A 27,935-nucleotide genomic window follows, 5' to 3' on the forward strand; every position below is an offset into this window, starting at 1 on the left:
CAACAGGGTGCAGTGGACAACCTCTAGACAGGCTCCTCCCCCCGGCCCTGAAATGCACACGGCTCACTTCTCCTCACGCACGGGAAACGGCCGCCCCAGAGGCCGGGGGAGGACACCCCCACTCCCCTCTTCCCGCGCGGAGGACATTTCCAGGGGGTACTCCTGATGTCTCTCTGCACCTCGCCGCACCCACCTCGCCCCAGGGCAGGAGGGGGAGCTGCGTGCTGGATTTGGGGCAGGCCCTGCCCCTCGCACTGGGCTGTCTCTTTGGGCTCTCCCCCTGCAAGGAGCGGGCGTCCGTCTGTGCCGGGCGTTAGTTTACCAAGCTGACTGAGTGACAGCACGGAGAAGCCACTGAATGAAAAATGCCGTGCTACTCACAGGGCGCTAGAGATAAGAGGCGTGCGATTGGCCGGTTTTAGTGATTTTGCCGGGCTTTGGGCGACAGGGCTGCCCCGAGCCGCCGGGCACCCGGCCCGGGTGTTTCGGGCAGAGGAGGGCCACCTCCCCGGGGGCGGGGCAGGCGGAGGAAGCCCGGCCTGGCCGGGCTGTCGGCATAGGTCCCAGGCGGGCTCCTGGCTGGGCCCTTGGCTGGCGGCGGCGAAGGGGGGCCATCTCGCCGCAGCCAGGCGGGACCTAAGAGGTCAGAACATCACAGTAGATGGAAAATTTTTAGTGTGTACAATCCACCGACTCCTGTGGACCTGCAGGCCCGGACCCCGTGGCCTGATTCCAGTGGCGTGTACCAGCCACTTGGTCAGTCAACCCAAATTCCACTTTATCTCCCCTCCTGTGCTGCTAAGTGTCTGCTCGACCGCTGAGCCTACGTCTCCGTTTATTCTGAACTCGGTGGGTAGGGCAGGAGAGCAAGAGACGTCCCCTCAGGCCCCAATTCTGTGCCCCTCTGGACGCCAGAGGGAGGAGGTGCTTTTCGGGAAACGGAGGGGGGGCGGAACCCAGGGACGCGCTTCCAGCTTCACCGGATGCACTCATCGGCCCCCAACCCTCTGTGGGGCTTGGGCCGTGGGCTCCACAGTTGGGTTAGGCCTCGTTCCTTATTTTCTCTGTTGTGTGATGCTTTGACCCGGGAGAGCCTCTCCTCCCAGGGCCCGGGATTCCTGAGAGACGGCGAAGCGCACGGGGCAGTCTCTCATCCACGCCCCCCAGCCCTGCCAATCCTGCCGCTGCCGCCCCCCAGCCCTGCCTCACACGAGCCAACATCTCCCCTGCCTGGCACCCCGGGCGGAGCAGGGGCCCCTGCCAGCCCTGGGGATCGTTCAGAGCAGCTGTGCCCAGCTGTTCACGGGAACCCTAAGAACAGCCGTCCCCTCGCCCCTGCGCCGCGTCCCCGACGAAGCCAGCTGTGCGCTGACCCCTCTCCGGGCTGTGAGTGTAATAACCTCGCCCCCGCCAGCCTGGCTCCTGCTTCTCCTGTGTCCACACCAACTCTCCTAGCCCACAACCAACATCGTGTCGTAGAGGACAGCCTCTCCAGGAAGCAGTGACGGGGTCGGCCCACAGCCTGCTGGCCGAGGGGACAGGTGAGGAAAGGGGGGACCAAGGGGTTCATATGCACCTGATGAGTATGAAGAGACCCCCTGGCTTAGAACCGGAGCTGCACGGACCCTCCGGAGTCCCCAGACTCCACATTCAGACGGGGGACTCCAGCCCTGGGCCTCGCAGGTCGGGCCGGAATCTCCCAGCCCCGGGAGCACATTCCCAGACAAGGACCCACACCCAGGGCTCTGCTCCTAAGAAAAGACACAAGAACAGCTGTGCAGGTTTCAGGAGCGCTGGCATCGCCCAGTGGTTTATTTCATCTCAGGATAAACAGACAGATGTACAAGGTTTTACGCGATTGGTACCCAGGACCTAGAAACTGAAGCGTTGATCCATAAAGCATCAGCCGGCCTGAACTGTGTCTTCAAGACACCTGTTTGCCTTTAATACCCGGCCACACTGCAGCACTGCTTACAGCTTTCAAAAGCCTCAGAGGAGCTTTCATCTCGCAGGAGAACACATCTAGGCCTTTATTTCAATTCATCTCAAACCAATTCACCAAGCAGGTACGAAGTGCCCCGCCAGCTCCTGTGGTCCAGGCACCTTCCTGGAAGGGGGGAAAGTGTAGAGAACGTGGCCGCTGACATACGTTCAGACGCAACCAGAAGATGACACATTCCCACCTTTAGCTCTTCTTATCTTCCCATAAATAATGATATTGCAAAGGAAAGGGAAAAATAAGGACACTGATATATTTTTTAAAAACACCAAAACAAAACATTTTGTAAGCTAGGAAAGCATCTACAATAAAACAGAACACAAGAGAGCGCTTCTGTTTACATATCGCCCCAGGAAGGTGTTACAACAGATCATGTCCTGAAACCATCTTAACTTCAGGAAAACACAAAGGACCTCAAAAACATTGCATCTCACTTCAAAATCTTTCACAGGAAGTTACCCAAGAGACCCACAGATCAAACAGCAGCTAGCAGAATTACTGAAGGGACACCAGAAATGAACAGGAATGGAGCAGGTGATTCATTTTAAGGATTTGTAGCAAAACTGATACAAAGGGAGGAGTTTTAACTAAGTAGCAAAAGAACTTCCATTGTCTTCAAGGAAAGGAGATTGGTGCTGCCAGAGATTCAGAAATCGAGTCACCGAGTTCCAAATCCAGTCCCGTAAAGCTGCCAGAGGCCACGCCGGCACTGCGGCTGTTCCCCGAACCAAAGGTAAAAGCAGAAAGGAAGTGAAGACGTCTTAACCCCGTTCCTTTGGATCCCAAATGAACCTTGATTAACGATACAAAAGTCATTGCTTGTGAGCTAACCAAAAGATCGAGCTTTCCCAAATTATAGCCTTCCCCCTTAAAATGCCACTGCTCTTTCAAATATCTGGGAATGTCAGTGTGCCTGGGTTTCTTAATTTCATGTGAACTACGGATGGATGTCGTAAATGCACTAGCTTCGTTTGACTCAACTGATCGAAGAGCAGGGATATTTTTGCACCAACTGTTTCTCTAAATAGAGCTGCGTACAGACTTGGCACATCACGTTGAATGTGACATGATCCATCCTTGGAACATCAGACCTGGAGGGAAGTCTCAGCCAGGACTGCCCCTCCCCTAGCCATCCTCCAAACCGAGGATCTTGCATGGGGTGGCTTTTCCGTTGGTGTAATCGGTGCACCACCCTCCTGGCCCTACACCCCAGGTACTGGCCTCCAAAAGCAAATTAAACTGGTCCTCTCAGCATGCCAGGTGCTCTGGTATCTGTTCTCAGTGATATTACTAGTAGAAGTGTGGTCTGCAAGGTTCTAAATCCTCTACCCATCCTTAGGCATCCTCGGGCATCTCATCCTGACAAATCCCTGGGACTCCGGGGCCAGCTCCCACAGAAAGTGATGCTACGTCTAGTCCAGGCATTTCTTCGTTCAATTAAAGGATGAAATAATATACAAACACTCCAGCTGGGCATGTTATCGTGTGGCTGTGTGCACGTGACATCTAACAGGTCTCCCATCTTCTACGGGGAGAGTTTACTTTGGAAGCCCACTTTCAGCGTTGATGTTTTGAAACGGTAAACATCATAGGAATGATTCCTCAAGTAAAATCACAGTGATAATATCTCATGACTTTGATACGGAAGGAATGAAAATATTAGCTTGGTTCCATTTCATGTAAAAGTTTTACCATAAATAATGAAAGTCTAGAGAAAAAGGTACTATCATATGAAATGCTCATGTCTTTAGAAGGACATTATTTATTTTGGATTTCAATTCTTTTCCTCCTGCCACGTCTCCAGTCTACTCCTACCAAAAGGCCAAAGAAGTCAGGCAATCTGAAGCCTGTTTTTCTTTCCTAAGACGATGGACCAAGTTGCCGAGCATCGTCTCAGGTCAGGGGCAGTGACGGGCAGGCACACACGTCACCAGGATGCACCCGCTGAAACGGTAAACCCCGTGCTCTGGCGCAAGCATGATTCAAGCTATCATTCCTAAACAGTTTAACTGATCACTTACATAACCACAGACTCTTTAAAAAGCATAACCTATGTCCCACATACCCACTGATTGGCACAGACAGAGGTAACCCCCCCATCACTGGATCCACAAGTAAATCATAGTAAGGTACACATAACTTCATCTACTTATGTGCCAATACCTTTCAATGTGTACTTTTCCTATTGTAATAATAAAAAAAGTGGATTGGACTCAGAATGCAGATCACTTGGCCCCTATTTATGAGCGTATACACTTTATCCTTAAACTTTTAATAAACAGTAAGCCCTGTGTGTACACACTTGGAAAGTAAAATGTTATAACAAATGAGGAAAGATCAACGGATTTGTTTTTCATCCTTGTGCCCTACCAAAGTACTGAATTTCATGTTACTTCTACTATGGTATTCTGGAATTCACAATTAGAAAAGTGTAGTTTACTTGCTAAACTACGTTATACATATATGTTATTTCCCCTTACGTTACTATGCTGTCACTCCACCACAACTTCTTAGACTGATGCTTGTAAAAATGAATTTCCCTCATCAGGATGACAGAATTCATATTTAAAACATTGTAAGTAGTGGGGGTTCAACTGTGCCTGTATGTTATTCTTTAGAACTCTCAAAAAGAAAGGATTTTAACCTGCTTTTGCGGGGTGGGGGGGGATACTACTCTTTCTGAGCCCACTATGAAATATCAAAGCAGCTGGGCATACCTGGTGGGTACCAAATGCTCCTTTTAAAGCAGACAAGCACCACGGCCACTGTCAGCTTTTCCTACTGATGACATGCGCTTCGGAAAACATTCAGTCGCCGAAGATTTAGAATTCAAATCAGAGCAACTCGTTACTACATCACTGAACATAATCATTAACATCTCTTAACTTGAAGATATTAAACCCATCTCAGTTAAGCGGTGAGAAGGACTTTGCTCTTGAGGTGTGTGGGCCTTTGACCATATCTGGGCCCCTGTGATGACAGAGGAGATACTTTCAGTTCTCACTGGACAGATCTTATTGGGAATCAAAGATTTCACCCTTAATACTTACTACATTTGGAATGGAGCCAACCGCAAGTTAAGCACATGTGGCAGGAACTTTTAAGCTAAGTTAGAAAGGGTTTAAAAGCTTTACTTATCAGTTATAATTTTAAACCTCAAGCCGAAAAAAGTATGACCTTCTTTCAGTCGTTCCACTAATATAGTTCACGTTGGCCTAATTTAGGATCTCAGCTCTGGGAGGTGGCCCCGAGGTCCCCTCTCCTGGTGCAGGAAGCAACGGTACCTGGTACCCCACACAACTCAGGTCTAGCCTCCCGGCCACTCCGCGAGTGATACCGAGGACAGTACATCCCGGTACACTCCAGGCCTCACCCACTGCACCCGGAGGCTTCATCTCTCATTCTGTTTCTTTCTTTCTCAGGTATTTTGTATCTTATTTGTAAGGTTATCTATCTGCACACATCCTACATCTTGCCATCGACCCCATTAAGCAAAGCAAAGCAAAGCAAAAGGAATGCAGACTAGGCAGCGGGCCTTAATACAGCACCGCAAAAGATCTTCAAGGCCCCGCGACAAGCTTCTACCTTCTAAGCCTTTAAACGATCCCATGGGCTGGGCGGGGCCCGCCGGGGCCCACCCCCGACTCTCTCCCTCCCCGCCTCCACTCCCCTCGCCCCTTCCAGTTTCCCAGTTGGGACCTCGGCCCACGGGGCGTCCCCTGGCCCAGGGCTGCCGAGGGACACGCCCGGGTGACCCGGCCCACCCTACACGGCGCCCTCCTCGCCTCGGTCTGGCTTCTCCTCCGGCAGGTTGAGCACGAACGGGAAGAACAGGCCCCGGGCGTCCGCGGGGGCTCGGAGCGACTGGAGCTCGAAGCTGCCTTCGGGGCCCGCGTCACCGGCGCCGGGCTCGCCGTCCGGGGGTGGCACGAAGCGCCAGGTGCCCGCGCGGCTCACGCAGTAGATGGTGCCATCCAGCGCGGCGCAGCGGAAGGGCTGTAGGCCCGACGGCGTGCCCGGGGGCCGCAGGTGCGAGGCGCAGCGGCTCCACTGCTTGGCTAGGCAGTGGTAGCGGAACACGCTGACCCCCCCCGCAGGCCCGGCCCCCGGTGCATCGCCGCGGCCCCCGCACAGGTCGAAGCGGTAGATGAAGCCGTCCAGGGCCACCATGTCGGCCGAGCGCTCGCGGCTGCTGCTGCACGGACACTCCTGCCACTCGTCGCGCCGCGGGTCGTACTTGAGCAGGCGGTAGAAGAGCGAACCCCCGGACACGTAGATCTCGCCGTTGCAGGTGGTGGCCTCGTGCGCCACGGCGAAGGCGCCCCGGGGCAGCGGGGCCACGGCGGCCCAGCGGTCAGCGCGCGGGTCGTAGCGCTCCACGCTGAGCAGGCACTCGCCGCCCACGGCGTACAGGTGGCCATCCAGGGCCAGCAGCTGCAGCTGCGAGCGCGCCTGGCGCAGCGGCCGCACGGTGCTCCAGCGGTCGGTGGCCGGGTTGTAGCAGAAGACCCGGTCCGAGGGCCGCGCGCGGCCGTCGGGGCCCGGGGGCCCCACGCCGCCAGCCACGAAGAGGTAGTTGTAGAGCACGCACAGCCCGCAGCCCCGAGCCGGCGCGCCCTCGGGTAGCCGCGTCAGCTCGCGCCACTCGCCGGCCGCCTCGTGGAAGCAGTAGACGGCGGCGTCGCCTCGGCCCTCCGCGTCCCCCGACGGGCTCTGCGGCCGGCTGCCCGCGCGCTCCCCGGCCGGGCCGAGCGCGGCGGCCAGAAGACGGGCGCGGCCGGCGCGCAGGCGGCGGCGCAGCAGCAGGTCGCGCTCGGCGCCCGACAGGCGCCCGAAGACGGCGGGCTCGCGCAGCACTTCTAGGTAGTGGTCGCTCATGAAGCGGTAGGCGGCCTCGCGCAGCTCGGCCAGCCGCTGCCGCTTGGCCGCGCTCAGCACCTCGAAGCAGTTGGCCAAGCTCAGCTGCGGCGCCACGGCCTCAGTGGCGCGCTGCGCGGCGCAGGGCAGCTGTAGGCGGCGCGCGCCGGCCACCACGTCGGCCACGTTGTCGGGCCGCACGCCCGCCATGCGCCCGCTGTACGCGTAGGCCAGCAGCAGCCGCAGCGCCGCCCAGCCCACGCCCTGCACCCGCAGCACGTCCCGCGACGCGCGCGCACGGAAGTAGTCGCTGCGCGCCGCCAGCACCGCCTTGTGCGCCCGCAGCCGGCGGCCAGACACCTCGATGAGCAGGTCGGGCTCCCCGTGCTCCGGCCCGACGCCGGGGGGCACAGGCGCGGGGTCCCCGGCCTCTTCCGGGGACGTGGGCTCCTCGGCCGGCGGGCACTCCCCGGGGGACGCGGGATCTTCCGGGGACGCGGACTCTTCTGGGGACGTGCGCTCCTCCGGGGACACGGGATCCTCAGGGGACGCGCGCCCTTCCGGGGACCCGGCGTCCGCGCTGCCGACTTCCCACTGCCTCTGCACCACCCGCCGGCCGCGGCGACAAGAGGGCGGGGAATCGTCCCCGGAGCTGAAGCACAGGGACGCGCTGAGACTGCAGGGTGTCTGCGCCGGGGACGCAGCGCCCTCCCCCCCGGCCGCGTCCGGCGGCTGCAGGCCGCCCTCTCCCGGAGCCTCGGGAGCGCCGCCCCGGCCCCCGGCCTGACCGCACGCTCCGTCCCCCGGGTAGAGGACGCAGGGGGCCACCGGGCTCTCCATGCGAGCGCTCGCCCTGGCCGCCGTCCCCGCTCAGCAGCCCGGCATGACTTCGCCCGGATTCGGGCTGCCCAAGGTCGATGGCTCCTCCGGGGCTCCTGGCTTCACACGCTTCTGCTGGCGCGCGATCAGATTTCCCTTGTGTCCACACTGGTTTTCAATCGCACGCAGCTCCCCCCGCGCCCGCCCGCTCTCCTCTCCGGCGAAAGGGGTGTGTCGACTCGAGCGCGCTCCCGGCTGAACTTGTGAACCTGGCAAGGTTCCCGCCCGGCGGCCGTCTGCAGGGGTCTTTGTGGCTCGGTCTCCGCACCGCGTGGTGATGATCAGTCCACAGACAGGACCACCCTGCAGCCGCAGCCGCAGCCGCAGCTCTGTCTGTAGCTCCTGCTCTGCGGAACTGAGCTGTCAGGTGCTCCTAAGGAACCGGGCCTGCCCTTTCTTCCTGAGTCAGTGTTTATCCCTCCACATTCCATCACATCTCTGTCTCTGAGGACCAACGAATCAGAGACGGGCTGCAGTCCACACTTCAGAACACTGACTTTACTGCTGTTTCACAGGGAGCCGCCCCAGGGAGCTTGTTTTTTGTGCGTGACTCCCATGTGCGATTAAGGTTTATGGATGGTCAGCCGGACAATATCTGTGTGTGTCCTGGCCTCGGCAGCGCTCCTGATGGGCCTGCCTCGACAATGTTCACCTGGAAGCGGGGAGGGCATGATTCAGTCGCCAGGTGGGTGTTAGGAAGACACAGTTACTGCACACACTAGACTGGCTTTCCTCCTTCATCCATCGGGAGCCTTCCTCTGCGACTTCCTTTGTTGGAATATCAGGTGTTTCCATGTCATGTCACCATGCTCTTTGTGTTCCTGTTTATAGGAGAAAGAGACAGAATGTTGGAATTTGCATTTTTCCATAGGGCTATCTTGTGTCAGTGGCAGCTACCCCATTTCCCTCCACAATTTTCAGGTTATAGGATTCAGATAGGGTGGGAATGGGGATTGTGACTTTTCAGTGCTGGAAAGTTTGGTGAATAAAACATATGGGATTATTTAGATATTAAAAAACCGTTCCTCCCCTGATTTTTGAGGCCTATAAAGAAGAGCCCAATTCAGCCATGAGCCTTAAATACATTGGGTTGAACCATACGAAATTGCTGGGTTCTGTGTGTCAATACAATGGCAGTCAAATATCAACCACTTCCTCATTTCGACCTAATGAGATGTGTATGTAAAATTGAGAACTTTCAGTGAGAAAGCATGGCCCGCCTATGAAACCTCAGTTTTATTGTGGGACAGTTTTCCTGAAATCTTTTCCAGCCAACTACCTCAAATTCATTTACAACAAGTATTTGGAGAAAGGTGCTGAGGACTCTTCTCTGGAGTTGGCCTCGGAGGCTCCAACTCTGGAATCTATTTGAACGGCTCATTCCTGGCTTTGTAGCTCTGAAAAACCTCAGAGAAGCAACTCTCCAAAGAGCACACGTGCAGCAAAAGAAAAGCCAAGGCAAAACAAAACAAAACAAAATCCACGGAACTACTTGGAAGGCAGATGTGAGCACCTGCGGATGAATTATAAAAAAATAATAAATTATCTCTCCTAATTGGCAAAACCTTCACTGAGACTCCCCAGCCTAGAAGAGGGGGGTCTTAGCACAAGGGGAGGGGCAAACTGGGCTCTGGTTTTCCTAAGAAGAGGCTGCGGACAAGAGAAACGGACCAAATACATACAGCTCAGACGCGTCATCATTATAGGGTATGTTCACCTCTCAAATGGGATAAAGGGATACTTAACCACCTACCCTCAACCTCTTCTGATTTTCTACTAATCATACTTAATACTGTTACCTGATCCCTATAAATGCTCAGGGTTGAGAGAAGGGGTGTGTATTAAAATATATGCTTGCCTGCTCTTTTTGCTACCGTGTTACGACTTTCCCATTATTCTCAGAAATACAAGTGTGTTAGAGGTGGAGATTCAAGACATTCAATTCTGTCTCTCCCTTCCTCCCCGCCTCTCTCTCTGTCTCTCTCTCTTCCCCTCCCTCTCTCTTTCTCTCTTTGTTTTACAGAAATCTTTAACAGTAACCTTTGGGGCATATTCACCGGGTGCAGGGCACTGTCTAGGACATGTGGAAAGGCAGCATGGAGACAGTCGGGATGAGCTGAAACTCTGACCACGGGCATGTGGGCCACGGAGGTGCCACGTGTTTACTCAGCTGTGCCCCAGCCCGTGAGGCTGCTGGGGAGGTCCTGCGTCCACTGAGATGGAAATGCACTCTGGCCCACAGCGACCGGAATGTGATGACAAACTGGAAACCTGCACAGATTTTATAAGCAGAGCTTCTGGCCTCTTCCCAAACGCCAGAGGTGCTTTCTTAGTCAGCTGAGTCATTCAAGGGAAAGTCAGATAAAAAGTAAGACGTATACATATCTTTCCCAAATATACATATAAACGTCAATGTCTGAAATAAAATCAGAGAACTGGCTCTCTTATTTGCTTCATTCTTTGCACACTTTCTCTGTATGATGCAGAAGACCTTGGACCTCAGAAAACTAACTACTTTTTTTTCTTTTCTTTTCTTGGCCAGGAGAAGGGTTTCAGCACTTCCTGGTTCTTTCTCTGGCTTGACTCTCATCGGGACGTGCAGAAGCCCAACCTCTGAGAGTTCTCTTCGTGGAAGCCGTCACAGACTCAAAAGAAATGCAGGGAATAGGACACACTGAAAAACCTAAGTTTGCAATTCTTAGGTTTTCAAAGCTCTACAGAATCCGTTTAAAGCCTGAAAGAATCAGGCTAAGTAGACATTTTGTCATAGCTACAAGAAGCAAGAGCTGCATGTCCACAATGACACAAATATGACCCAGGTGGTCAGTGGTCCACGCAGGCACGTCCCTGCCAGCTCCCTGTGCGCCCCTGGCATGGATCACAGACCAGGCTGGCAGAGCCGGGGGTGGTCCGAGACCTGGGCACAGCCATGTAATCCCATCCAAAGTGTGACAGCTGCTCACCCACTCAGCTGGCTCTCTGCCCCGTGACCAGGTCAGGAGTCCCTGTTCACCCACCCAGCCCAGGTGATGCCGAACACCTGAGTGTTGTCAGGTGAGACAGAAGACCGTCTGTCACTGAGACGCAGGCAGCAGTGATGCTGGATCCCAAGAGCTGGGAGGCCACCCAGCAGGTCCACTTTCTGAAGGAAGCTTCTGCAGCGTGACAGGTCCCGGCCCCCGCCCGCCTGGCAGGGTAGAGGGTCAGCTTCCACAGGAGAAATGAGGAAATTAAGCAGAGGGGCCACTTCCTTTTTCAAATGATGTTAAAGAAAGTCAGCATTTGGAGCTATATCTTCTTTCCCCAGCATGGCCCATTACTGTGATTTGGCCTTAAAATGGATGGGAAGAAGCCAGCCCATTTTGTGTATGTCCTCTGAGCACTGCAAGTCTGCCAAGACACTTAGGGTCAGATTCTTTGGATTGGAGGTCCGGGATTTGCAAGGGGACGTCCCCCCATGTTGCAGTTGGCTCCAGCATCAGAGTCCCCCTAAGGGGCTCCTGGAGGACTCTGTGCCAGCACCCACCCTGGTGACGGCAAAATAACTGCAACTCCCCGCCCGACTGAGGCATCGGGAAGGATTTCTTCCCTGAGCACTGCTTCTGGGGTCTGTTACAGTCAGATGTTACAGCATCTTCGCCGCATGTAGCGACGGGAGGGGATCTGTCGGTGGAGGTGTGGGGTGTAGTAACAGGCTCCCTCCTGACTGTAGTGAGAAAATATTTTAACAGGAACAAGTCTGCTTTAAATATAACTTAGGTAGCATTTCTCCCTGAAGGCTATACATTTCTTCTCCACATTGTAAATATCTAAACTGAATTTTTTAGTCTCTCTATGAATTTCTTCACTCTCAATTTGAATTTTTTAAAATAAATTTATTTATTTTTATTTGTTTATTTTTGGCTGCACTGGGTCTCCATTGCTGCGCACGGGCTTTCTCTAGTTGCGGCGAGCGGGGGACTACTCTTCATTGTGGTGTGCGGGCTTCTCATTGCGGTGGCTTCTCTTGTTGTGGAGCACGGGCTCTAGGCACGCGGGCTTCAGTAGTTGTGGCACGTGGGCTCAGTAGTTGTGGCACACAGGCTTAGTTGCTCCGCGGCATGTGGGATCTTCCCAGACCAGGGCTCGAACCCGTGTCCCCTGCATCGGCAGGCGGATTCTTAACCACTGCGCCACCAGGGAAGCCCAATATGAATTTCTTAAAGAAGATTGTCTATGATTTCCCAAATGTGGACATTATTTTTGTGCTTAAGGTGGATATCAGGTTATTTAAAATTAAATATGCTTCATTAGAATAATATAGGTTGCTAAAGAGACTCTCCGTTTCAAATAATTAGTCATTTTTTTAAATATTAATGAACAGACTTAGGAAGTTTATCTAAATGTCTGTAGCACCTATTGTTGTAGCCGATTCCTCCTCAGTGTTCTCCAAGTCACGCCCGACACGTATCTCATCCGTGTGTCCAGCCACACGCCTGTGACAGCAGAGTCCTGGAACCACCACTTGTGCCCTGCCTGCCGCCTGCTTCCCACACACCAGCACGACCCTGTTCACATAGTGAACAGCCAATAACTCCTGGGGTTAATTCACAAAGAAAACCACAAACAGAAGAAACATCATCGAATCTTAGAAACTTGCAGGGAATGTCAGGATATCTGTTTGATCATAGAATGTGTTGATTCCCTTCAGCTGTTCCTACAAATATTGCTGGTTCCTTCTTCCTTGGGCCCAATTAAAATGAGGTGGCGGTTCTGGGTGCGCAGGGATGCAGGTGGGTGGGAGCGGATGCCTCGGTGGGGGTGGGGAGGGCAGCCAGTGACCTTCACCCCAGCCCTGATTCCCACGTTCTCTGCACTCGTCACAGTCCGTGGTCCGGCCCTAGCAAGGCCATCATAGCGGCGTGCCTGGAGCACGGAGTCCAACGCCGCCACAAGGAAGCATCATTCACAAAATAGGTTTTCATTCCTCAGTCATCCTGGGAGCTTGGCCGTCTGGCTGCTAAAAGCCGGGTGCCGCGTGGTCTTGGGAGACGCGGAGGGCGCAGAGCCCGGGTCCCTGGGTGCAAGGTTCTGTACACGCTTCGGCCGAGGAGACACCCATCACCTGGATGAGAGGACCCCCAAGCCGGGTGTAGGCCACATGTTCCGTGAGGTTTGGGGATGGGCGGGGCTGGTGAGCAGCCTGGTGTGTTGAATAATTAAGAGGGGAAGTGACGTTCTTCAGCAGGTCTGGTGACGTTAATCAGGGTCTATTCTGCCAGATTACAACCTATCAGTTTTAATCTGCTCTTCATGAAGGACATTTCTAAGACTCAACGGGCTGTAACATAACCTGAATGCGCGAGTGATCATGAAACGGCTCACACCTATTCTATTTTACAGGGACTGCTGTCACGTGTGTTACATCTCTGGGACATACGCGACCCTCGCAAGCCACCCTTCTGTGGGGTCGTAGTTTTTAGCCCCATTTTACCAAAGAGGAAATGAGATGTGAACCGATGTTACCATACAATTAATCAGCCCCGCACTTAGTAGGTGGCAGAGCCAGACGGGGACCCGCTGTCCGGCCTCAGCACCCAAGCCACCAAGCACTGGGCCCAATGCTCTGCGCCCTTCTGTCTGTTAACAGTTCTGAGCGTGAAGCGCTCGACTTTGCAGCATCCGTGCGCTGGGCTAGTGGACACCTACGAGGCACTCCCATGTCTGGTCCCCTGCCCAGCGCATCCTGGGATGCGAGCAGAATTCTGGTGACTCAGGACGCCCCCAGCTCTGAGAGTAAAGCAGATAGAGACACAGGGCAGGTCGTGGCGGGGATGGGCTCCTGCTGGCGCTGTCTGTGTGGGCCTGATTTAGGGGGTAACGGCGCCTGAACCTTCTGGCAGGGCTTCACTGGAGGAAGTAAAATTAGAGAATTTCCTAAAGAGAAGCTTTTACGTAATAGCTATTCTCAAAGTCCAAACTCCTTAGGCTGGTAAATGAGGCATTGAGCCATCTGTTCCCAAGTCTCTGCCGCCCTCATCTCTCCCTCCTCTGCCCAGAAGTCCTCTCCCTCCTTCGCACAAGCACAGAACTGCTGCCACGCCCCGGTAAAGCCTGTGTGGGTGTGTCTGTGCATGTGAACCCCATGTAGGTGTGTCTGTGTGTAAACCCTACACAGGTGTATCTGTGTGTACAAACCCTAAAGAGGTGTAGCTGTGTGTAAAAACCCTACAGAGGTGTATCTGTGTGTAAACCCTACAGAGGTGTATCTGTGTGTACACCCCATGTAGATGTACCTGTGCACGTAACCCCTACACAGGTGTATCTGTGCGCGTACACAGATGTATCTGTGCGCGTAACCCCTACACAGGTGTATCTGTGCGCGTAACCCCTACACAGGGGTATCTGTGCGCGTAAACCCTACACAGGTGTATCTGTGCGCGTAAACCCTACACAGGTGTATCTGTGCGCGTAAACCCTACACAGGCGTATCTGTGCGCGTAACCCCTACACAGGTGTATCTGTGCGCGTAACCCCCGTGTAGGTACATCTGCATATGCATTCCCACCTCAGGGTCTCTGCCCGCACAGTCCCTGCCACCCAGAGCCACCTCTCCTCCTTTGAGCCAGAATTCTTGCTCATTTCCAGGCCCCCAGGGACCTGCTGTCACAGACACTACCTTCCTCACTTCCCAGGTCAGCAACTGCGTGGTCCATGTTTGCACAGAATGTCGTATTTCAGCACCTCATATGCATGTGTGTCATCCTTCTCCATGAGAATGTGGATTCACGACAGGGAGATGCATTAATCGTTCTAACCTTGGCACAGGGATGGGCTCTGCCAGGGCTCCCAGAAAAGGCTTGATGGATGATGAGTGAATAAATGTTAACCAGAGAACCTAGAAATAACAGCTCTGAAAACATTCAGATAAAAATCCCTATTATAGCAAGTTCTTGCACTACGTACAATGTATGTATGTATGTATTTACGCCTTATGAGTGAAACATGATACAGAGCTCACAAAGAAAAGGTTCTTCAGAAGGGACTGGTGTTTGTGGACGTTGGATCAGAGACAGGTTTTTACTGTCTTCTATCTAGCTATGCCCAGTTTCTATATTTCCTGAAACGAATATACACTGGCTCCACAGTCATAAAGGGTAGTGGGATTAAGTCACAGGGTTGCTCCAGCCCAGCCCACGCCCCACCTTCCCAGCGCCCGGTCCTGAGAGCACGGCCCCAGGCCAGGTCCTCCCGCTGAAGGGTGATGCAGGACAAAGGCTTCGGCCAGGTAGGTGGGTCAGGGAGCTGAAATCAAGGGAAAGCTTGTCCTCGGGAGAAGAAAGTGAAGCCAACACAGAGCAAAACCTAGAGAGAGAGGAGACAGTGCCCTGGGTGAGTCACCCCCAGCCAGGGCTTGTGATGTCTGCGAGCTAAGAAGTCTGTTTCTGGCTTCAGCGAACATGAGTGGGATTCGTGTCCCTGGAAACTGAAATAACTCTGACTGTAAACAAGAAGCCACCTTGCTGGGTCTCCGCGGGGTTTAGACGGACGTTTGTAAAGAGCTTCGCCCCGCACAGGCCCCAGCTCCTGGTAACCACGCACCGTGAGGTGCCGACCCGGACAACGCCGGTCCCGGCTCACGGAAAAGCCCCACCAGGACGGAGTGCACAGCCCTGCAGCCTGTACCCAGAGCAGCCCCCAGGCCTCGCGGCAATTTTCCATTTTGTCCTCACATTCCACATATGAGGACGGGTAGAGGAATTGCCATGATCGTGATTCCAGACACGAGAAAATGCTGGAGGCCCGGAAACACTACGTTACTCGTCTCAAAAGACCAAACGAAGTTAGCAGCAGACCAAAACCAGAGAGCACTTTTCCCCTCTTTCCCCGTCTCTGGGGCATTTTACATGAGGCCTCAGAAAAGATGCCTGCGGCTTGCACCCGTTCACTAAGTCGGCGGCCACGTGAGTTCACAGGCCCCACTTCCCACTGCTCGGGAGTTTCAGAAGTTTGGTGGCAACTGTGAGTGTCTCTGTGCCCTTAGCCATTACCCAGGACAAGCCGTCTGGGGAAGATGAAGCCCAGGGCAGAGAGATGAAATTGACCTTAATCCAACGGGACAACTGGGTCGTGAAAATCTGCTGAATAGCTTCACTCTTCTCCTTCCTTCAACAGATCATGGGTCTTTATTGTTAATTCAAGAGATGCAAGCAGCGTTAGAGCTTCATGACTCACAAGACAGCCCTTCACTGGTGATGTAGTAACGCACCTGAAGTCACCACGCTTTAAAGCAGGGGGGCATGGGGGCATCGCTGCCGCGCTCAGGGAAGCGTGTGTCTTCAGCCGCCACCTAACGTGACATCACACAGACGGGCCCCACCTCAGTCCCGGCTATGACACAGCCCTGTGCTCCCTGAAGCCAAGACCCTGAAGAACTGAAAGGAAAATGGATGAGGGTAAACCTGTGCATTCACTCAAAAGGGGGGCTCCAAGTCACTTGATTGCAAATTATGCCCTAGGTTCCGGACGTGCCATCAGGGAGCAAACCCTGAATATTCTACAAGAGAAGCACCTGCCTTTGCTTGTGGCTCGAGGTTCCGGAGTTGTTGACAAGCGCAGGGTGTGAACACTGAGATCACACACAGAATCACAGAGACTCTGCAAAGAGGCACCTGGATTGCAATCCTCCCTGGAAATCTCTAGCTCTGAGACCCAATTCTGAGCAATATTTGGGCAACCTTAACTTTTTTAAAATAAGTCTATTGTGCGAGTCCCCTGAAGTGAGAGGGGAACGTCCTAGCAGTGATGCAAAGCTAGAGCCAGAAGTGAGACTGCCTGGGTCAAACAAACCCACACTTTCCCCAAGTCTTCAATCCGTTCAAGTCCCACCAACGCTGAGAAATAATTAACAACACGCAGTCATTTGCTCATTCACTGAGTGGACGTACGCTGAACACCTACAGGGTTCCAGGAGGTGCCCTGGGTCCTAGAAAGTAGCAGGAACCAAACAGACTTGGCCGAGGCCCCAGGGAGCTCCCAGTGCAGGGAAGAAGACGAACATAAGCCACTACTACACGAATTCTAGAGGAAGTACAAACCACGGCAGGAAACATAAACAAGGATCCAGGAAGTAGTTATGGATAGACCTGATTTCTACTTGGGATCAGGTAAGACTCCTCTGAGAGCAAGAGGGAGACAAACACAGGTCAGGTGGAAGAGAGAACAGACACCTTGCAGTGGAAACAAGCTTGACCAGTTCCAGAAGCTGAACAGGCTGGGTGCAGCCAGGAGCCCCAGGGTCAGGGGACTGGGCCCCTCCGTGGCGCCCTGGCATCTTAATGACAACGGGAATTCTCTGATGGCTTCAAAGAAGTGAATATGATCACTCTTGTGTTTTAGAAAGAGCGCTCTGTGTCCTTTTGTACAAAAAGACTGATTGAACTACTTTTAGACTGATTTTCTACCACTGCCCAAACCACCACACACATTAAGATGGATGAACTGAATCTACATGTATCAATGTGCATAAATTTCAGAAACATAATTTTGAATTTTTCAAGGTCTGCCATTTGCAGAAAGATACAGTATACTTTACATACATTTAAACGTGAAAAAAATACTATATGTCATTCGTGGAAGTGTGGAAAGGACAGGTGTGAATTCCGGTGCAGTGGTTACTTCTGAGCAGGAAGGGAAGGGAGGGCTGTCTACCTGCTCTGTATCACTTGGCTTCCTGAAGATTCAAAGCATAAACTGCAAGACGAGAACGTGTATTGTCTCACTGGGATACATGAATATTTTTATTGCATTGTTTACAGTGCTTGAGTATTTTATAATTTACCACTTAAAAATGTTTTTCCAGGGCTTCCCTGGTGGCACAGTGGTTGAGAGTCCGCCTGCCGATGCAGGGGACGCGGGTTCGTGCCCCGGTCCGGGAAGATCCCACATGCCGCGGAGCGGCTGGGCCCGTGAGCCATGGCCGCTGAGCCTGCGCGTCCGGAGCCTGTGCTCCGCAGCGGGAGAGGCCACAGCAGTGAGAGGCCCGCGTACCGCAAAAAAAAAAAAAAAGTTTTTCCATATGTTTAATCAGTACTTATCAATTAAATAGTCAACCTGGCCTGCGACTGACCCTCATGGAAGCCACACGATCTGTAGCACAATTAAGTAAAGTCATTTACTAGGTAAGAAGATCCCTAAGTCACTGTATGCTTCGTGCTGGAGTAGGTATTCCTGTGTTTAAAGTTCCAGTCAAATTGAAATATGGGAAAGTTAAATAAAAACTCACAATTTTATCATTTTTAAAGCTCTAAGCTCTTGGCTTGATAACAGAGAGACTTGTCCGAAATCACACGCCTATTACTGGCCGGTTAGAACCCAGATTTCTCTCCTATTAATCTCACTTGTTTATTTACCATTATTGGCGTAAAAGGAAAGCAAGATAGAAACCCCTCTCTCTGTGGTCCGTCCTTCTTTGCTTTAGTTAAGGTGTAATGACAGAGTCCCTGCCTTGCCCTCCTGCTGCACCTGTGTCCTCAGGCTTCTCAGAAACGGTGCTGTTGACCTAGTACATCCCCCCTCCGGCTCAGCGGGTCCTGGGAAAGGGCCTGAGCCTCGCATGGAAATCGCAGCCAAGCAGAACCACCTCCTGCCTGGATGTCCGGAGGAGCAGCATGGCGGGGAGATTACAGGGAGAGGAATTTACCCGAATTCAACACGTGGTCTCTGTCCTCAAAGCGACGAGGGTGGCTCAGTGGGACAAGAATGCAGATGAAATGCTAGCTCACCTGTTTCTGAAGGAGAAATCAAGACAGACGTTCTGATGACTGTGAGTTCACCCACGTGAGCCTCAAGAGGGGCCATTCCCATCTGGCCAGTCCTGACACAGCCAGGAATGAGTGGATGCAAAGACGAAATATTTAAATTATCTTGCGATTGAATCCGAGGAAACGATGTTATTAGCCTGCTGCCTTTGCAAACTCTTGTAACATCTGACTCAAAAGAGTTTACAGATGAAGGTTGCCAACATCTTGATTTTTATGGCATTTTCCCCCTAAAATGTGGCTTTGGGGTGAATGGCTGCAGTGGGTTCAGGGTGAGAGAGGTCACTTCAGTCTCAGAAAGATGAGTATTTTGGAAAGCGGCGCTCCACCCTGGCAAATGCCACAGTAGGTCAGGCGTGTGAAGACTCTGGGGGGCTTCGCAGGCGGGCGGGCGGTCCAGTGGTTACGACTCCGCCTTCCAGTGCAGGGGGCGCGGGTCTGCTCCCTGGTCAGGGAGCTAAGATCCCACATGCCCCATGGGCGGAAAAAACCAAAACATACAACAGAAGTAACATTGTAACAAATTCAACAAATATTTGAAAAATGGTCCACATCCAAAAAAAGAAATCTTAAAAAAAAGCAAAACTCTGTGACTCCTGCGTGTGACGCTAGCACCGACATGCCCCCCCCACCGCCCCCAGACAGCATCTTACCACAGTCTGTCCATCCGGGTCCGGAATTCCACGAGGAGGCGGCCGCTCCCCGAGTGCAAAAGGCAGCTGTGAAGCGGCACAGCGGGGGGTGGGGGATGGTGTCTGCATTCCTGGTCACAGCACAGCCTCCCCCCGCCCGGAGCACCTGCTCAGAGCATCCTCACCAGGAGACGTGGGCTCCACCGCATCAGCACCTCACCCGGGGGCCCCAGGCCACACAACCGATGCTCCTTCCGGGGGCTGGGCCCCCTCTGGCCATGCATCCGGCTGGCTTCCTTCTCTTTGGGGGTCTCTGGCGGGCAGCTCTGCCCCTCACAGCCCAGCCCTTGGTGACCAGGCTCCGGAAAGGGCTGTAGGTTTTAGAGAATCTTCCACAGACACCAGAACGGGCCCTTTCAGAGCCTGAGGACACGACATCATCAAGCTGCAACACCAACCCACCTTCACCCACAAGCCTGTGACCTTCCAGAAGCCGCGCAGGCGGCTCTGTTCTGCTCTTGGCCCACAGCCCTCAGGTGACAGCAGACGGTCTGACCCCTCAACAAAACCCAGCCTCGTCCAGAGCATCACAATGTCCAGCAACTGGGACCAAAGCGCGGCTGTGGACAATCAGAGGCCTCCAGAGGCTTGAGGACAAGGATACTGTTCAGAGCCGTCTTACTAGGAAAACAATGGATGATCACCAAGGAATATGACCAGCAAATGGTATTATATCCAGTATGTGTAGTGAGTATGTAGTCAGTAGAAGCCCACTCCTGGTGGAGGGATAAATTAGGAGTTCGGGATTGACATATACACACTACTATATATAAAATAGATAAACGACAAGGACCTACTGTACAGCACAGGGAACTCTACTCCACATCTTGCAATAACCTGTAAGGGAACAGAATCTGAAAAAGAATATATATATATGTATGTGTAACTGAATCACTTTGCTGTATACCTGAAACTAACACAACATTGTAAATCAACTATACTGCAATGAAAAATAAATTAAAAAAATTTTAAACACCCCGCCCAACACAAACACACACAACAGGGGAAAAAAGACAATGAGAATAATACCAAAAGCTTTAAAAGGCATGTTGATAGTGAGAATTATGAATGACTTTTTTTTCATAACTCTTGGTATCTTCAAATTGTCTATAATGAATATGTATATTTTTAGAATCAGAAAAATTCTATGTATATACACATCTCTCTATAGATGTGTATGTATATACAAGAATGTGTACGTGCGTACGTGTACATTTGCATCTCTGTGTGCACGTGTATGTGTGTGCATCAGTGTGTATATAAAACAAAATGACTCAAGTTTTGGTTGGGCCCCAAGAAAGAATACTTGGTAGAAAAATATGGTCAAATGAAAGCTTTCTTATAATAGCCAGGCTTTTAGGCACAGAACTATGAAATGAAGGATCCATTTTGTTAAATCCCCGGCCTGATTTAGGTTGTAGGTTTGAAGAAAAAAAATGTTGACACTGAAGACGTGCTGTATCTCAGAAGTGCCAAGGGTTTTACCAGTCCCAGAATCCTTCCCCAAACTGGGAACGTTGCAGTTGAGAGATGGCAGAGCACCTGGTCCAGCCCTTCCCTGTGTTTCACACACACAGGAAGAAACAGAGACCAGAGAGGGTGAGCCATTTGCCCAGGGGCACACAGCTCATAAGTGCTGTGCTAAATTAGAAGCCACACCCTAGGACCCCTGCCAGCTTCACTCCCTGCACTATCTCAACTCCAGAAACCTAAACACACTGAGAACAAGTCCAAGACCCAGTGATTTTCATAATTTCTACAAATCCCATGACGCTGAAGAAGGCGCAGTTTCTGGGGTTGACGTCACAGAGCTGAGAGCTCCAGTGTTTCTTTGCCTTCGCTGGTGAAACGACCAGACAGAAGGATCTGGGAAGATCCGGCCGCCTGTGCACCTCGTCCCGGGGCTGCTGGGACTCCACAGCAGCGACAAGTGCCCCCGAGTTCACAGCCTGAGTGACCAGGCCCTGAGGCCACCCCCCCCACACACACACCTGGGCCACGTCGAAGCCACATGAGGTCAGCTGGATTAAAAGCCCTTGTGCAAAAGCATAAAAGTCTTCTCAGAGCCTGTAATGCTGACCAAAAGGCGGCAGGTGCCTACACTTCATTTCAAAGTTTCACGCAGGTATTCCACCTCATTTGGCACATAACTGGGCCTACGTCTTCCATCTCAATGTTTCTCCTCAAAATATCAAACCCTTTACAATAAGTAGTAAGAACGGTTGCACGAGAAAGGAATCAAGGTGCTGTCTGTTTGACATAAAAGAAATGAAGACAATTTTTCTTTATATCTTGACTTCTACATCAAGATGATTATCTACATGGATAAAAGAACTTAGTCTTATCTCCTACTCAATCAAACAGTGATTTCCATGCACTCAAAAGACAGGAGTTGGCACAGGTGAGAGCCTCGTGCAGACTGACGGGATCAATACACAGCACAGCCGTGACATAAGCTGAGGAATGGATCTACTGCCCGTCATGTTTCTATTCCCTGTGTCACGCCGGTGACCTGACTCTGCACTAACCAAAGGACCAGGGAGGGTGAGACTTCTCCCCTCACACAAGGTCCCCTACACTCAGAGCCCAGAAAGTGCCCGGCCTTTGGGAGACACAGACCTCGACATCCAGGCACCTGGGCCTCATGGGAGGACGGGCTGAGGGCCACACACAGAGCTGCAGGGTGGGCAGCACAGGCCCCGAGGAGCCACCACAGCCCCCTGGCCACTGGCCAGCCAGGAGGAAGGAGCTAGAGGGCAGGGGTGGCTGTAGAGTGCAGGACACAGCCCATCCTTTCCAAGGTGACCCCTCGATCCAGCCCACCCGCACGCTCTTCTCACAGGTGATGATGGCTCCCCGGATGTCTGCATATGTGCCCTGGTCTCTGGATCCTAAAAACTGGTGATGATGGTGAGGTGAGGCTGTGTTGAAAACAGCAATAATACAGATTCCTCTCTTGGGACCCAGAGCTCGGATGCCCGGTGCCAACGTGTAAGAAGTCCGGGGACACCAGATGCCCGGCTGGAGGGAGCACAGCGAGAGGCCACGGAGACACTGTGCTGGGCGCCGGGTCCAGCCCCGCTGCCCTCGTGCTCCCAGCCGGGCTGCAGACGTGTGTGTACGCCTCCAGATAATCCATTTGAGCTTCCCCACCAGACCTGCCCACACTACAGGTTTATAAGCCAAGTCAACTCCGTTCTTTTGAGCCAGTATGTTTGGACTGGTCCGTTATGCACCTGCCTGGACGGGCTGCCCCCAGAGCAGGAACCCGCGGCAAGCTCAGCGGTCCCAGCTGGGCAGCAGGCAGCCAGTGGGAAGATGCCTCTGGTCTCCGAAGCAGCTGCTAGCGGGGCTCCGAGGACAGGTGGATGGGGTTCCTGGACGGGGCTCTGGAGGGCAGGGCTCAGCAGCACCGTGGCCATGTGATGCTGGAGACGGAGGATGCGCTGGGTGGGCTGGATGATACTGGAGGAGACTTCCAGGCAGGGCCCGGGTGACCCTACTGAGCTCTGTCTCTGTGACGTGATGAGATGAGAGAGGAGAGCGGAAGAAGGAAGGGTTCCGTTTTCAAGTGCGATTCGGAGCAAATATAAAGGAACCAGGCCCCACTGGGTTGGAAGATAAAGTTCTTCTCTTTCCCAGCCCTTGCGATACTGTCAAATTAAGATGGGGCCTCAGAGCAAAGATCAATCCAGGTGGCACCATCAGATGCCCTGTTAAGACCTCATAAATATCTGAGGGGACACTAGACACAGGCCCTGGAGGTCCAAGGTAGAGAAAGGACTTATGTGGATTTGTGGATGGAGTTTTTGTCTAGTGGCTTGAATCCCAACAGATCCAGAGAAAACCCACAACATGTTTAAGATAATTGTACGGGAAGAGATTCTGCCAACTTGGAGTAAACGGAACAGATCAGCACAAAGAGAAACCAGGAAAGAGGCTGAGAAAACCACTGAGTTGCAAACACCAGGCATTTCTCAGGAAACAAGAAGGATGACTCGGAGGGCAGAACCTAGAATCCAGAAAGCAGCGCCAAGAGCACTGGAGATCCGCCCCCAGGAACAGGAACCCAGCCAGCTGCTGCCCGACCGCACTGCAGGGCCGTCACGGGCCAGAGGTCACCGTGCGCCTCCACTCCCCTGTCTGAACAGGACAGTTGCCATGGTTACTTTTGTGTGTCAGCTTGGTTGGGCCATAGGACCCAGGTGTTTGGTCAAGTACCAGCCTAGACGTTGCTGTGAAGGCATCTTTAGATGGGATTAATATTCGCCATCAGTAGACTTGGAACAAACAGTTCCCTCTCTGCACTGTCTGGTAAGACTTGCTTCCTGGTTCAGAGACAGCATCTTCTCCCTGGGTCCTCACGTGGGGGACGGGGAGAGGGAGCTCTCGGGAGTCTGTGTTATGAGGTTCCACCCTCATGCCTCATCACCTCCCAAAGCCCCCCCTTCCTAATACCGTCACCAGGAGATTAAGGTTCAACATGTGAATTTGGGTAAGACCGACATTTAGTCCACGGCAAGCACTAAGTTTGTGCGGTTGGTCATTAGACAACCACGCCAGCTGGAATGAGCATCTTGTCACCCGTGTTGTGGACTACAGCCCACGGCACTGGGAAGCTACTGGCCGTCCAACATCATAATATTTGTGTCTTTAGATGACCACCCTGACGACTGTAAGAGGAACCGATCAAGGGGGAAGGGCAGCTGTGTGAAGCCCACCTGGAACCACTGCAGTGGGAGCGGGAGGTGATGGTGGCTCAGACAAAGGCAGCAGACTTGGCATCTGTACCAAGGTCCTCATGACTAAGACTTTCCAGGAAACGGTGCTAACAGCATCCAACAGCCGCACAGTGGTTATCAGCTTACAAGACGTTCTGTCCACAACATCCCACGGAATGGGGATCCCTTTGTGATTCAGTACATCTCAGTTCTGTAAAATTAACACACGTCCTACTCCATCAAGGCCTAGAGGGCAAAGCTCAGTTCTGTAAAATTAACACACGTCCTACTCCATCAAGGCCTAGAGAGCAAAGCTCCATCAATTTACATAGAGGAAATGCCACAATTAATTAGGAATCAAAATTATATTAAGTTACAAATCTACGACATGGCCTAGGGGCCCCTCCCGACCTTCCTTCCGTTCTCTGCTGCGCCGGGCCCCTCTGAGCACCATCTCCCCTGGGCCGTCCCCTGCCGTCCTCCTTTGCCAGGCCTCATCATCCTTCAGACCCCAACTCAAAACCCCTTCGTCAGATGTTTTCATAGGGGTTTATTCCTTTCATTTAGGCCACTTCTCTGCTTATTACACATGAATTAACATGATTATATTTTTAATGCCTTTCACCTTATTGGAACCTAAGCCGCAGGGGGTGGCGGGGGGTGAGGACCTGTGCCTGTTTTAGATGCCATGGCATTCCCAGCACCTAGAACTGTGCCTGACCTGGGGTAGACATTCGATAAACGTTTGTGAAAGAAAGAAACTGGCTTTTAATCGGTCAAATATTGCAGAAGACCTGCAGTGGCTTCAATTTCCAAGGCACTATTTAATATTCGTTCTGGCAGGAGTTGGGTTGTTGGTAAAAGGCAAACTCCTGGAAGTTTCTGCTGTATTCCAAAGGTCATTGCTCATTGTTAACTATGTCCCAAAGAGGTGCAGGTGCCAACACTATACTTTCAGCATAATTACAATAAATCCAAGAGAAAAAACTGAAATCAAGGCCACAGTGGAGACACTAACCCCTTGAACTCCTCAGAAAAGCAGATTTGTCCTGAGTCACCAGGGGAAGATGTGCAAAATGACGGGGCTGGTTTCTGGTCTGCACACTGACGGCCTCTCTGGGCACCTCTAAGGCCAACCCCACATCTGTCCTCCTGGGTCACGAAGGCTTGGAGGTAGGGAGGCCGAAGGGCATTACAGCTGCCTAAGTAATTCCAGCTTCACTGCAGAGCTATGATTATGGACAATTTATGCTGTCGGCGTTTAGAAAAAAACTGAAATAGGATCCCAGATGGAGGCCCCACAGCACAGAGGGCCCCCCAGTTTCAGTACAGGGACAAAAGTGGACTAAAAAGAGGCCTCCTGCCTTCCCGCTGACAACGTGGCTACTTGTATCAGAACATATGGAAATGAAATCAAGCACTGGCGACTGCCAGGAAAGATGTTCAGAGATGAGGTTCCAGATCCTTCTGTTCTGCCAGGGCTGGAGCCAGCAGCAGGCAAAGTCCTCTGCAGGTGAAGGAGGGCCCGCCCTAAGGAATGCCCAGACACTAGGACAGCAAGATGACCACACAAAGCCAGGCTGCCCCAACAGCTCAGTCCCGATCTAGGATGGACACTTAACTGTTCTCTCCCCTCCTCCCAAGCCCAAGACTGCCTTAAATCCTGTAAGCAAAATCTTTGAGCTATTTTCATTGTGTTCTGATTATTTTATCAGCAATGCCTGTGCAATTGACATTAAAAGCTGGAAAGACTTTCTTTCTTTAAAATTTTGCTTTGTTAGGCCACAAAGAGAGAGCTGTAATGCCGGTTACCAGAAGTGTGCATTCCCTGGGCTGTCCCTGGGCAAATCTGAGTGCGATGGAGAGCTTCCTTCTGCGTTTCATGGGTGGGGAGGGGGGAGGGTTCTAACAATAGGATCCCATTAGCTGGGGATAAAAGGCCAAAGGGCAACATCGGCGTCCATTAAGGGTCCTAATTAGAGGCTGCCAACTGTTGGTAGATGGGGACTGAAGGAAGGCGACAACAGGCCAGGCACAGACTGAACTGGCCCCTCCACTGCGGGCAGCGCAGGGGCTTAAAAACCTGACCGTAAAGCGCCTTCAGTGCTTTGAGCGAAATAAAGCTTATTACATTCATTTGTTCTTTTTGTTTCCCTTAGAACAGATGTGAGGGTGGGTGAAGACAAAGGATGTGGTTCTGTAGGAACCGAAGAAGTGGTAGAATTTTTTAAAACCTTCCTTCTTTAACGTTACAGGCGCAGCCCCCCGAGGGAGGTTGGGGTCCCCCAGCACGAGAGCGGGTCGGGGGTGGGAGGCTTGCTGCGGAAATGCATGTAACCTCCCCGCCGGCCGTGTCAGCCGGTTCCACGCAGTCTTTATTTAAATGTTGCTCCTTTTCGTACCCCCTCGCCCCCGCGCCATCATGCTGTCAGGCACGTTCAAATCTGAGTAACAAGCACTGCTGGTGGGCCGTCTGGTCGGTCAGTGGGGCAAAGCCTCCATGAAAAGAAAGCACACGCTGTGCACCAGCCCCCAGCACCCCACGAGCCCTCAGCAATCCCGGCAGCATAAGCAGCGGACCCTGGGGGTCGCGGGGGTGCCGGCCGGCGGGCATCGGAGGAGAGAGCAAGAGGTGCCTCCGCATCTTCCTCCCCTCCCCCGGGGACCAGGTCCGGCAGGGACCTCCCACCCGCTTCCTGTGCCCCGCGGGATGGGCGCTCCAGAGGCAGCGCGGCCCGGCTACGACCGTCCGCGAGGCAGGGCCCGGGCAGCCCTCGGAAGGGGGAAGCGGCCGGGCCCGCCATCCTACAGCGTGGCCGCGAGCCCGGGCCGCCTGCCCAAGGAGCGCTCAGCCTGGGCAGCGGGGCGCGGACGCGGGGTGCGGCTCCTCCCCGCTGGGCTCCGGGCCGCTCCGCCCCCGGGTTGGCTCCGGCTGGGCTGGGCGCGCGGAGGCGCGACTGGCGGCGGAAAAGACAGTGGCCACGCCGCCCCCGGGACTGGGTCCTCGGAGGCGGTCACCGCGGGCACAGCGCGGGGGCTGGCCGTCACCCGCTTCCGGCAGGAGCGCCCTAGGGAGTCCCCGCGCCGTGGCCCCCTCCTCCACGCGGCGCCCGGGAGCGGGACGGAGGTCCGCCCACCCCGTTCCCCACAGCCCCGCCGCGGGCGGGGCCACCCCCGACCCCCGCCCCCGCTCCGGCGGCCACCCCCGTCCCGACCAGCGCCCACCCCGGGACCCCCGCCCGCTTATCCTCCGCCTCCTGGGGCGTCTCGCCGCTGCCTCCCCCCCTTCGGGGCCCACCCCTACCTCTCAGCTCTGCGCCTCGCCCTCCACCCCGGCGCCCACCCAAGCCCGGGACCCGGAACCCTCGCCAGGGTCTCCGACGCGCATGCGCGGGGCTCTTCCCGCGCACCTGTGAGAACGCCCGTGGGCGGGGCGGCCGCCTTCCGCGCACCTGTGCGAGCGCCCGCGGGTTCCCGAGCATCTTCCCGCGCGGCCAGGCCCGGCCCGACGAGTGCCCCCTGCGCCCCCGGCCTGCCTTGGCGGCAGCGGGCCCGGCACTCACCGCGTCCGTGGAGGCCGCGCCTGGAGCCCCGCCGCTCCGAGCAGCGCGCCGAGGCGGGGACGCGGGGACGTGGGCGGGAGGGCGGCCGCAGCCCCCGGCAGGGCGCGCAGGCTCCGGACTGGAGCGCGCCGGCGCGGCCCCGAGTCCAGGTCAGCCCGCCCCGCGCCCTCCGCTCGCTTAACCCTTTCCAGGCGCAGGGAGGTCCCGCGGACACCCGGCTCGAGGCGGGGGAGCGGCGCCCACCGCAGGCGCATCCGTGCGCGCACGGGAAGGGCGCGGGCTGCGCGCTGGACCCTGTGGCACCTCGTAGACGCTGAGCTTTAATACAGCAACGCCCCAACAAGGAGCGAGGAACAGGTTACCGCCAGCGCTCTAGGCTTTGCCAGCTCTCTTTTGTGTCCTAGCCCCCGCCCCCCCCAAAAAAA

General features: G+C 53.9%; 1 protein-coding gene across 2 annotated transcripts; it reads right to left on the reverse strand.

Moving 5' to 3' along the window:
* Positions 1–1,778: 1,778 nt before the first annotated feature.
* KBTBD11 (kelch repeat and BTB domain containing 11) lies at positions 1,779–27,591 on the reverse strand. 2 transcript variants are annotated; one of them, XM_032618588.1, is made up of 2 exons: positions 27,511–27,591; positions 1,779–8,556 (listed from the first exon to the last, which is right to left on the reverse strand). In XM_032618588.1, exon 2 carries the CDS (start codon positions 7,694–7,696, stop codon positions 5,765–5,767), a length of 1,932 nt encoding a protein of 643 aa, XP_032474479.1. In that variant the 5' UTR covers positions 7,697–8,556; positions 27,511–27,591; the 3' UTR covers positions 1,779–5,764. The 2 variants fall into 2 exon arrangements, with proteins under 2 accessions (XP_032474479.1, XP_032474480.1); XM_032618589.1 differs by lacking the exon at positions 27,511–27,591 and adding an exon at positions 27,252–27,283.
* Between the last annotated feature and the right edge of the window lie 344 nt (positions 27,592–27,935).

The sequence above is a fragment of the Phocoena sinus genome, chromosome 21, assembly GCF_008692025.1.
Source record: "Phocoena sinus isolate mPhoSin1 chromosome 21, mPhoSin1.pri, whole genome shotgun sequence".
NCBI classification, from domain to species: Eukaryota; Metazoa; Chordata; class Mammalia; order Artiodactyla; family Phocoenidae; genus Phocoena; species Phocoena sinus.

Coding starts and splice junctions, on each gene's coding strand:
- KBTBD11 (XM_032618588.1), bottom strand. CDS start 7,696: ATGGAGAGCCCGGTGGCCCCCTGCGTCCTCTACCCGGGGGACGGAGCG.